Source organism: Cryptococcus neoformans, chromosome 1 (genome assembly GCF_000091045.1).
Source record: "Cryptococcus neoformans var. neoformans JEC21 chromosome 1, complete sequence".
Taxonomy (NCBI): Eukaryota; Fungi; Basidiomycota; class Tremellomycetes; order Tremellales; family Cryptococcaceae; genus Cryptococcus; species Cryptococcus deneoformans.
This window is the reverse complement of record NC_006670.1, coordinates 2,017,921-2,028,200: the sequence shown is the minus strand read 5'-3', so window position 1 is coordinate 2,028,200 and position 10,280 is coordinate 2,017,921. Positions and strand designations below refer to the sequence as shown.

The following is a 10,280-nucleotide window of genomic DNA, read 5'->3' as shown; positions in this document are numbered from 1 at the left end:
CAATCGTTAGGCACCTATAAGATGTTATTGATCTTTAACAAAACCCCCGTAGGATCTGTTTAACATTCAACCGAAACGTGTAAATTGGGATCTCAAACGAGATATGGACAACCGCATGAGCAAGCTGGAACGCAAAACCAATGAAGCGATCGCTACCATCTTCCGTGTGTCCTACCAAAATCATAGTCCTTAATAAAACGAGCCAGATGCTGACGAATTGGGTGGATGGTGAAAATAGGACAACGATTACAAGCTATGCGAAAGAATGAGGATCCTAATGCTCAAGTAGATTTGGTAGCTGGTATCGCGGCGGCTGAGCATGAGCGGGATGAGCGTGCGAGATCAGACAACAGTGATGAGTAGATGTTGATGATGGACTATGGGCTGGATTGCTCGGAAGAGATAGAATTAAGTCTTCGATGGGAAAAGGGGCGACCAAGCAGCCCCCACATCAGCAACGATTTATGTATGTATAATCTAGCCCCTCCACGCCTTTCCAAATGCTTTTAGGAATTCTAGAGCAGAAAGTGTACTTGTGAAGACTGGAACAACCGATTGCATATGAAAGAAAACCCATTTGCTACTTTGTGATCTGTTATCTGTGATCCACTATGTTGAAAGTTGATACAAATGCTGCCTACGTCCTTGATACGTTAAATAATCCCCATGAAGAAGCAATCAGAAGCTGCTCCCCCTTCTCTTTACAAATGCCCCCCCCCCCATCACATTTTCATCTACTGTATTCTCTAAAGAAAGAAGAAAAAAAAAGGAATGAAAAACATCTCTTTACAACTCAGCACCCTTCGGGTTGAAACAATCAGGCTTTTACTTTTCCTTTTTTGGTATCCGATTTCGGCGTAACGTTTACTGCAGGTCCTCCAACAAGAATCTCCACAAGGCACCTTGATCTTTGTAATCATGGTGAATCAGACTGACGAGCCACCATTCGTTGGCGATACCCTCAAGGAGCTTGCGTGAAGGTGTGTTGCGGGGGTAGAGAAGAGACCACTCAGCCCAGATATCGAACGCTTCCTCCTGTGGAACAAAAAAAAGAAAATATCAGCAGCCGTACGCGCAAATCATTGATGTTACGATGTGTGGAAAAGAAAAAGAGGGGGAACGGACGAACCTTCCAAGCGAGGAATGAGGTTTCTTCAATGATGGTAGATTGGGCAATCTCTTGGCCGGGGAACACACCCCATGTGACGGCATTGACAGAGTCCTTATCAGTATTAGTCTTGAAGTCACCCTAATCGCCATCATCAAAGTCAGTTCTCGCGTCTCGTTCACAAGAAGAAAAAAGCACGACTGACCTTTCTGTTTGCCGCGTACATGGTGATAAGCCCCTTCCCCTCCCTCTCCACTTTTTCCTTCAGCCTGTTCACCTCATCTTCCGTCACGAAGAACTCTACGAACGCCTTTTGGAACACATATCCCCCCCTTGGGCCCCAACCTACAACCTCGTCTTCACTCTTTGCAGCATCTACTGCCGGCTGGGAACCGACCGTCCAATGCTGGACATTGGCAGAGTTGAGCGCAAGGAGGTGAGGGAGGATCATGTGTGATTCAGGAGAGAGGGGGAGGTCACAAAACGGGGTTGTGAGATGTTTCGGGTCCGAGTGAAGGTATGCTGTGAACAGCGCCGAGAGATCAGAGGTGGAGACAGGTACACCCCATTCTTTGAGTGCTTGGGCGGCGGTAATTTTGAGACCGCTGCCCCAACCGTCAATCTCACCGTATGCGGGTGATCGGACGTCGGTGAATCGACCGTTGGGGAACTCGTCCCAACTATCTTCGCCGGTAGCTCCCTGAGCACTGAGACCGGTCTTGGGCGCAGGGGGCAGAGTGGTGGAGGTGAGACCGAGCTGGGCGAGCTGGTTTGCTTCGGAGGGAGAGATGGAGAGGTTCTTCGCAGGGCTTTGAGCTGTACCAGCCTTGCCGTTAATCGGGATACCCTTTCTCGCCTGGCCATCATCCTCAATGAGCTTGTTTTTCACCAGACCCTCATCCTCGCTCGTTTTGCTAGCCGCTGACCACCCCAGATTGTCCAAAATCATTCTCACACTCTTCTCCAAATTGAGCGTACAAAGGTGAACACCGGGAACAAGGCCAGATTCAATGATTTGGCTGACCATCTTGGTAGCGAGTTCAGCTCCGTAGCGCTTGACAGTGGCATCGTCCGACGAGATGGGTTGGAGATCAGAAGTAATGCTGTCGGGAACGGGGCACTTGGTGAGGTTCACTAGTCGTCGGAAAGAAGCGTAGTTCTGGATGGGCATGATTCCGGGGATAATCGGTTGGTTTATTCCTATAAGGGTCTCGGTCAGCATGCAGTTACATAATGCAAGAGACGATGTTTACCCCTGGCACGGCAAGTCTTGACCCACTCCAAAAATACGTCGACATCGTAAAACAGTTGCGTGACGATAAAGTCGGCGCCGGCGTCGCATTTTGCCTTGAACCATTTAAAGTCCTCCTCCTCTGACTCTGAGTCCGGGTGAGGATTAGGGTAGCCAGCAACACCGATACAAAAGTAGTCGCCGTGAGTCTGACGGATGTAGCGGACAAGATCGTCGGCGTGCTTGAAGAAATCGGGAGTGGAAGTAGGGTTGATGGCGTATTCCTCTTCCCTGGGAGGGTCTCCCCGGAGAGCGAGGATGTTGGAGATGCCGAGGTCTTTACATCTCTAATCGCCCCGCCTGTCCGTCAGCAACTTGGCCATCTCTCTACAAATGAATGACACTTACTCGGAGAGCGAAGTCGACCTTGTCCTTGGGCATATTGGTGCAGGTGAGATGCAGGATGACCTCCACGCCCATATCCACGACCTGCTGTGCGAGCTCGAGACTTTTCTCGGCTGTCGAACCGCCAGCGCCCCATGTGACGGAGACCGCAAGAGGGGCTTGGAAGGGGGAAGAAGTGAGTCGACGGATACGGTCGAGGAGGTTTACAAAGCCTGGGTCTGTGAGTGGTGGGAAGAACTCATAATTGTGGAATGGGCCATTGTGTGCGGCTATGAGGGATGTGAGATGGGGCATTTTGGCAGGCGGGGGAGTATATCGATCCACTCAGAAACACAAACGTCGAAAGTGACTCCAAATTAAACATCCCAGAAATCACATATATTGGGTTTAATCATTCAGTTTACAGCTAATATTCAGCATAAAAGTCCCATTTGGGCCGGGTAAGCTATTGTTATATCGGGCCAAAAACCTATAACCTCTATCCACCACCGTCTTTCACGTTACATTACGTCTTAAACATGAACAAGCCCATACAATCCCATAGGCATCATGTGCCACTCAAACATCGGCAGCTATCTCTCACAACCTTTATCACCACATGAAACTTCAACTGTTTATCGGTCCCTGTCTGCCTCAAACCCTCCCGGATTGCGCTTCGTCGGATCCTTTCAGCTCAACACACAAAGGATGAACAACCCTGCTCAACCCTTATACTCTTTGCGGACAGCGCAAACATAGGATGCGATCTGTAGAGAAATGTCTTCAGTACTAAATTCTACATGATCTTTGCTCAGCTCCGCACACTATTACTACCCCTAGCATCACATCTCGTACTGACCACAACCACCCTTGCCCATACTGACCATCCCAGCAACTGGACACCTCAACAGACGAATCCAGTCGATACACTTTGGGCCTCTACAAACGCTGCTGTACCTATCGTAACTCGAGAGCAGCATACTCCACTGCCAAACCTCGTACCTGTACAGCTTTCCCGAAAGCCGCAGCAACTTGTCACCCATACCCAAACCATTGGTCTACCAACTCCACAACAACCTCAGGGTGTATTACCTTTTATTAATCCCCTTTCGATCATCGTCATACTCTGCGCCGTTCAAGGTTTCATATCGACCTTTACGACCTCGCCCTTTTCTTTCCAAATGTCTTCCTCTCCCAAACCTTCTGGTTCATCCACTTCCTCTTCCAGTCCCAAACCCTCAAGCTCATCCTCCTCTCCGACCCCTAAACCCTCTTCTCCTCAGCCTATACCCACCATCTCCGCCAATGCTTGGATGTCATTCTTCCTCTTTTGCTGCCTCATCCTCATCATCCTTCAAGGTCCACTCGGACTTACAGGCGGAGGCGCCCTTCCAGGTGTAGCCCAATGGGCCCAATGGCCAAACTTTGGCGGCGGCGGTGGTGGTGGTGGTGGTTGGTGGGGGGGCTGGAATGGGCTCAGCTCCGGTCTGGGCTTGGGCGGTGCACCAGGGTGTGTCGGGGTGATGGCTGGGGTGGTGCCTTGGTGCCAGCCTCAAGTCCATCAACTTCCACCCCAACCCCATCTAGTCCCGCCTCTACCCCAAGTCCAAATCCAGCAGATCGTCCAGAATGCTCCCCTTCCCCCTCATTACCCACCACCCCGGCAGAGGATAGTTAGTCACCAAGCCGCTGCGGGCGTAGGTGCGCAAATGGGCGGTCAGGGTGGTTTCGCGACACCTGAAGGAGGTGGTGGATGGAGTTGGTATGCTAATGGACCTTCACCTGCTTCCCCTGGTGTAGTACGGCAGTATACTGGTGGTAAGTTTATCTTTTCCTTTTTATTGTGGTATACTGATCAACACAATGTCCACAAGAGTACTATCCACCGCAGCAGCGATCAGTCCAATATCAACGTCCAGGTCTTCAACTACAAGTCTCAACCGGTCCCCAACAATCAGGTAAGCCTTTTCCAACCCAGCAGACTTCCCCTTGGATAGCTCACACTCACACACAAGTTTCCAACCAACCTTACACCTACACTTACCCCCAACATTCTCCATACCGATGTACAATCTACCAACCATGGTTTTGCGCTCCTGCTTTTGCTTATGCCCAATCATACCCTCCCGGCGGCGTTGGAACGGTGTATGAACCTCCTCCTCGTGCTTATGCCTATCGGTACCAACAACCGTATTCTTACGTTCTCGGGCACCGACATTACCCTCACCGCCATCACCAAACCGGACAACTCCACCTGGCTCATCCCCAACGCCACGTTTATGCAAACGCACCAACATACGGATATCAATACCAACAAACAGGTATGGATGGGAACATCCAAACCCAGGTTCAAGGGCAAGGGCAACCCATACGCGTTGTACATCCTCCTCCCCAGCAGGAGATACCTTGTCCTCCTCAAGCTGTATTACCTGCAGCACCGCCTATAGGTACATCCCTTCATCTGTTATTCTCTCTCCTCAGCAGAAAATAATCATAGCTGACTATGATGATTGTAGGTGTAACGCCAAATCCATTTGGCGGACTTGCAAACCTGGACAATGCGTTTTACCCATTACTCGTAGGGGCTATCGCTCTTCTTGTAATCTTTGATTACATGTCATAATTGGCATTGTTCAGGGACTGTTCCGCAGAGGAGTTTATGAGGTGTACCCTGGTTGTTGGGAAAATCTCGCCTGTTATCTTGTTGTATTCTTGTATCCATGTACTTTCTGCCTTCAACCCACAAATATCACCGCTCAATCCCGCCCTCTTCTTCGGTTCTATAAACGCAATAAAGGGCAAGAAGGCTGATCGATTGCGTTCGACGAACATCATGCCATGACAAGATTGTTTTCTATAAGATGAAATATGTACGGTGAAATAACGATAAAAGACCCAAAGCAAGATAAGAAAAATCAGAGGTCCGATACAATAAAAAAAAGTGTCTTCAAGCTGTTCTTCCCGCCCGACCATCATTACTTCTTTCCCATATTATCTATTCTACAGTAGACCAAACAGATAACCAAAAAAAAAAAAAACACTTCTCGCCAATTTTACTTTAAAACATGGTGCTCTTCGGGCCTCCATCAGGGAATAAGACGGCATCCTTGAACCCATTCGTCAACTTGCCCCATTTGCTCTTTGGCTCCCTTTTCAAATCCTTCTCGCTCGGCGCCTGCTGCTCTTTGGCCGCCTGTATCTCTGCCTTGCGCTGCGCCTCGGCTTTGAGAAGGGCCATTTTCTTGGCTTGCTCTGCTCGGAGGGCTTCAAAATGGGCTTGCGCTTCTACTTTCTTTGCTGCTTTTTCGGCTTGGCGGATACTGTTCATAACGGGTTGCCCGCCTTCCATCAGCCCCAGTCCTTGCAAAGAATAAAAGAGAAAAGAAGAAAGAAAAAGAAAAGAGAAGGAGAAACTCACGCCTTTGCCTCCGCCTTAGCAGCCTTCTTACTACTCGTCCCTGTTGATCCAGAGCTGATACTGCTCCCACAATCAAATGCGCTATTCGCCAAACTAATCACTGTCTGCGCCCTTAGAAGCGGCCCACCAGTCTCATCGCTCCACTCTGTGCTTGTGGGTGAGAGCGGGTTGCTCGCACCAGAAGATTGGGTGTTTATTGAAAAATGCCGGGTGCCCTTGGGTGAACGCGAAGGAGGAGGCGCAAAGACAGAAGGAGAGTGGGAAGAGACTGATGGTGTACGGGAGATGGAAGGTGCAGGGGACACTTGCATAAAGGAAGAGTCGTACGAAGAATGGTGCATTGTAGGCGAATCGGTGCGGGTTTGTTGCAAGCCGGCAAGGTTTTGAACGGCAGAACGCTGCAAAAGATCGGCCGCTTCCAAAGTTGCTTGATTAGTCTTCTTTTGCATCGAGAAGGGATCTATAAACAGATTCCTATTCGTCCTCCCTTGACTACCCCTTGACCGAGGGTCGAACGCATCATCTTCCGGCAATGCCGGTAAACCCATCCCTGAGCTTGAGCTTGACCTGCTGTCCATCAAACCGCCTCCCGGTCCGGTAGACACAGACCAGTCCCTATGTTGAGGGAGGATCCAAGATTCTCGAAGGGATTCGGCAGGCGTTTGAGGGTAGTTGCTCGTCAAATCCGAGTTGGTAGGACTGGATGGCCTTCCTAAAGAAGATCGTTCAGGCTGGATAGAGTCGGGTGTATGGGGAAAAGATGGTAGGCGTGAGAGAGGAGGTGGGGCAAGAGGTGGGAGACGCAAATGGCTCCGTTGAGGAATAGAAGGCAAAGAGGAGGATGTAAGGCTTTGCGCAGATTTCAACGAAGCCAATGATCGATCAGAGCCTCGGTGACCGACATTATGTGGACGAGAGAGAGAGTTAATTTCCTTTGCGGATACGTCGAGAGCGGCAAGAAGGGCGCCGATCTTGTCGTCATCATCGTGCGACGTATCCTGCTCAGGTGTTGAAGAGATAATGTCTTCAGGGATAGTCAATGAATCAGCACGAGCTCGTTTGACAGGGGCATCAATAGCTCCAGGGCGGGTGGCGCCAGACGGAACGCCGTTGGCAGGGGTACCGGGTTGGGTGCGGCCTGCACTAAAGTCGTCGTTGGCACCGCCTTCGCCTGGGACGGCTGAGCCTGGGTTTTGCCTATTGTGGCCTCGAGACGAGCCGCTCTTAGCAGACTAGTAAACTTATCAGCCGATACTCCAAAAAAAAAAAGATTAAAGAAAAGACAACTCACGTGAATCACATTCAATGCCCTCACCTGCAAACATTGCTCCCCAGCAAGCGTCGCAATTTCATAGATACCAACTGCATTAGAAAGATCCAATCTCTCATGCAAAGCATGCACTACAAGCCTATTCAGCCTTTCAATCTTGTACTGTTTCGACATGAACAGCAAAGCTGAAAGCACAGGTGCACGGTTTTGGAGTGGAGTGGTAAGAGAAAGGGTGTAAAAGTATTGAACGAGGGCGACACAGACTGGGAAAGGCTCAGGGAGGGTGAGATTGTGGGGTGCGAGACGAGCCGGAGTGAAAGAGCCGAGAAGGGTATCGTTGATGTCCACAAAGGGAGCATCAGAAATTAACCCATGAGCTTTATCTTCAAGTTCCCGTTCTTGTTCTGCGAACCATGGCCAGCGCTCACTCAGAATCTTTCGAGAGCATTTAACACGTCGACCATCGTCACATATAACCTCGAAATCAGATGCAAGCTTCTCATCAAGCATTGACAGACCTGCTTGCTGGACTTTGGTAGGTACCACGAGGTTGGGAGGTTGGTAGATTCCAAAAGCTTCGAGAGAGATGACGGCGATATGATCGAGATTGACGGCGCGTCGGCTGTAATCAGACGTTAGGTCAAATTGTGTGTTGCCAAACACCAGCACTTTGGCCTTGTCTGCCCAAACAAGGGCACGGTTCCAGCTTCCATTTGATAACACGGAAGGCTCGAGGTGCTTCCATGTCATAGTTTCAAGATTGAGTGCCCAGATGGAAAAGGCGCCAGAGACGGAAGCGAGATAGAGACCGCAGAGAATAAATGAATTGCCAACGATACCTCCAGTGGGGAAACGAAGACCTGGGGGTTGAGATGATCCGCGCATACGGTGAGATTCGTCGCGGATGATAAATTCGGGCGGAGGCGCGTGCTTATTGGAAGGGACGTGCTCAGAGCTGTCGGGAGAGAGGATATCGAGTTCACGTCGAACTTTGGCAAAGTCATAGTTGGAGTAGCACCAAATATCTGATGGATTATCAGCATAAGAAAACTACTCGAATGAAGGAGTATATACTTACCTCCACCCTCGCCTTCCTCATCAACCGAGTATGCATGAGTAGTAGCCGCCTTTAAGTCACCTCCCTGCTGGGGCGTCTGGACTCTCTTCCTGGAACTGGCCGCAACACTTCTGTACGCTCCCTTGGAATACATACCATCGGCTTGGGGTTGTTCAGTCTTGGAAACCCAAACCCGGTTCTTCAAATCATAGACGTTGATCTCGTAGATCCAAGTGTTGTCCGAATGTTGACCACCAGAAATGACAAGCTTGCCACGGGACACTGCGCTAAGGTGGGCGTAACGTGCAGAGGGGATAAGCGCCTGATCTTGAGCTGCCAGGTCGATACCGAGAGCAACATCGTCGGATGGCGAAGGTTGAGGAATCCATCTTCTGGAGATACAGTCAAAGAACCAGATGTCATTGTGCACCGACATGGGTTCGGAATCTGACATTCCACCAAAGCACACGAGCTTATCCTCCCAGACGTCCATTGAATGGAAATAACGAGGGCCGGGGCCAGGACCGGCGTCTACGTGCTCCCATATTCTCGTACCAAGGTCCATAGCCCACATGTCGGATGTGAGGCGCCTTGTCTGAACTGATTTGCCGCCGAACAGAAAGATTGTGGGCGGATGGGGTGCGGGGAGCGGGGAGATGGTGATGGATGGCCCCTATGTGCAGTAGATGGTCAGTTAGTTGCTGCTGTGTAACACGAGGCCGAGGAATGTTCTTACGTACGGTGAGGGGCGGTGGGACGTGGCCCTTTGTGGGCTCACTCCAGCTCATGACATGCGCGGTGCCGGTGTCCATTGTGAAGTGGGATGAGCGAGGCGGACGGAAGCGAGATATAGGGGCGACGCTTGAGAATATGGTCTTTTACGTGGCGAGGATGTATGAAGCTGGCCTGATGGAGTATCGGCAGGTGGCCGTGCGAGACGAGCTAACGACACGATCAAAAGGCACAAGGGATCAATCAATCCACACGTCAGCTAGAACGCCGTTGCACCTCCACTACGCTGCAAGCTCCCTGCTGATCGGGTGGCGCGAGTGATGTGATGGGATCACTGATGGCGATGAAGGATGATAGATGATGGCCCGGGACTTTTTCTTGCAGGTCTCGTACGAAGAACCGGGGTCGCTGTGTTGGAGAGAGACCGTGCACATAAAAGGCAGTTCCGGGCCATCAGTCGCAGGGCAGAGACGGAATGGCAAAGGCACTTACAGCGTATACACTTGCGCCCAGAGCGCACGCAAGAAATTATGCTCAGCAGCTGCAGCACAACACCAGTATCTTTTTGTCTCCTGTCTCGTGCCTGGACGTTCGCGGTGGAGGCTGGCGTAAGCAGGGGGCGCGCAGAAGAAACGGAAGGGTCACCGAGCACTGCCTGATTCCACACCCGCTCTGGAACTCTGGAACCTTTTCAAACGGGGAAAGAGGAGAAAGAACACAAGCATCGGATGAAAAGAAATCAGAGGTCTGATGGTCGTCAAGAATTCAATCCGTCTTTCTCATCTTGCCGTATCCCGTGTCGGCCGGCCAAATTACTCTGACATTTTTTTCCTGATCACTCGATGACATGCATCGAAAAAATAATGCATCGACAGCCGCAGTCGAGCAGTCAATTGAACAGGCACGACGCTGAAATATATATCACCTCCCGTTCCTACTATGTATCGTTGCTAGCCCGAACGCGTATAGGCAATTAAGACGATAGACAAAGTAGTAGACAATGGCAAACCCGATGTAAAGGGCATGCGGGTCGGTGAAAATGGCGCTTGTCACTGTGCTAGCTCACATACCCTTTCCACA

General features: G+C 50.6%; 4 protein-coding genes across 4 annotated transcripts in view; 2 read left to right on the top strand and 2 right to left on the bottom strand.

Annotated features, from left to right (window-relative positions):
• Positions 1 to 573, top strand: part of CNA07395 (hypothetical protein) — a 973-nt gene extending 400 nt beyond the window's left edge. The window contains exons 3-4 of the mRNA XM_024656113.1: positions 53 to 164; positions 239 to 573. Coding sequence (XP_024514185.1) covers positions 53 to 164; positions 239 to 363 — 237 coding nt within the window. The 3' untranslated portion in view covers positions 364 to 573. The remainder of the gene's footprint in view (positions 1 to 52; positions 165 to 238) is intronic.
• On the bottom strand, positions 544 to 3,060 carry CNA07390 (methylenetetrahydrofolate reductase (NADPH), putative). Its single transcript, XM_567055.2, has 5 exons — positions 2,748 to 3,060; positions 2,362 to 2,686; positions 1,314 to 2,308; positions 1,130 to 1,249; positions 544 to 1,035 (listed from the first exon to the last, which is right to left on the bottom strand). The coding sequence occupies exons 1-5, from the start codon at positions 3,036 to 3,038 to the stop codon at positions 865 to 867; spliced, it is 1,902 nt and encodes a 633-aa protein (XP_567055.1). The 5' UTR covers positions 3,039 to 3,060; the 3' UTR covers positions 544 to 864.
• Positions 3,061 to 3,256: 196 nt separating this feature from the next.
• CNA07380 (hypothetical protein) lies at positions 3,257 to 5,572 on the top strand. The gene is made up of 4 exons (XM_024656381.1): positions 3,257 to 4,541; positions 4,598 to 4,681; positions 4,739 to 5,170; positions 5,240 to 5,572. Exons 1-4 carry the CDS (start codon positions 3,524 to 3,526, stop codon positions 5,344 to 5,346), a joined length of 1,641 nt encoding a protein of 546 aa, XP_024512010.1. The 5' UTR covers positions 3,257 to 3,523; the 3' UTR covers positions 5,347 to 5,572.
• On the bottom strand, positions 5,417 to 9,921 carry CNA07370 (sporulation-related protein, putative). Its single transcript, XM_024656380.1, has 6 exons — positions 9,693 to 9,921; positions 9,209 to 9,608; positions 8,490 to 9,141; positions 7,433 to 8,436; positions 6,142 to 7,373; positions 5,417 to 6,043 (listed from the first exon to the last, which is right to left on the bottom strand). Exons 2-6 carry the CDS (start codon positions 9,278 to 9,280, stop codon positions 5,782 to 5,784), a joined length of 3,222 nt encoding a protein of 1,073 aa, XP_024512009.1. The 5' UTR covers positions 9,281 to 9,608; positions 9,693 to 9,921; the 3' UTR covers positions 5,417 to 5,781.
• Positions 9,922 to 10,280: the final 359 nt, after the last annotated feature.

What these genes read in the sequence shown, in the direction of transcription:
- CNA07390 (XM_567055.2), bottom strand. Translation starts at nt 3,038, where the DNA reads ATGCCCCATCTCACATCCCTCATAGCCGCACACAATGGCCCATTCCAC. An exon ending in AGGTCGACTTCGCTCTCCGA is followed by an intron (nt 2,687 to 2,747) that starts GTAAGTGTCATT and finishes CGGGGCGATTAG; the next exon opens with AGATGTAAAGACCTCGGCAT. An exon ending in TGTACGCGGCAAACAGAAAG is followed by an intron (nt 1,250 to 1,313) that starts GTCAGTCGTGCT and finishes GATGGCGATTAG; the next exon opens with GGTGACTTCAAGACTAATAC.
- CNA07370 (XM_024656380.1), bottom strand. Translation starts at nt 9,280, where the DNA reads ATGGACACCGGCACCGCGCATGTCATGAGCTGGAGTGAGCCCACAAAG. An exon ending in ACGTCCCACCGCCCCTCACC is followed by an intron (nt 9,142 to 9,208) that starts GTACGTAAGAAC and finishes TACTGCACATAG; the next exon opens with GGGCCATCCATCACCATCTC. An exon ending in TGAGGAAGGCGAGGGTGGAG is followed by an intron (nt 8,437 to 8,489) that starts GTAAGTATATAC and finishes ATAATCCATCAG; the next exon opens with ATATTTGGTGCTACTCCAAC.
- CNA07380 (XM_024656381.1), top strand. Translation starts at nt 3,524, where the DNA reads ATGATCTTTGCTCAGCTCCGCACACTATTACTACCCCTAGCATCACAT. An exon ending in AGTACGGCAGTATACTGGTG is followed by an intron (nt 4,542 to 4,597) that starts GTAAGTTTATCT and finishes AATGTCCACAAG; the next exon opens with AGTACTATCCACCGCAGCAG. An exon ending in ACCTGCAGCACCGCCTATAG is followed by an intron (nt 5,171 to 5,239) that starts GTACATCCCTTC and finishes TGATGATTGTAG; the next exon opens with GTGTAACGCCAAATCCATTT.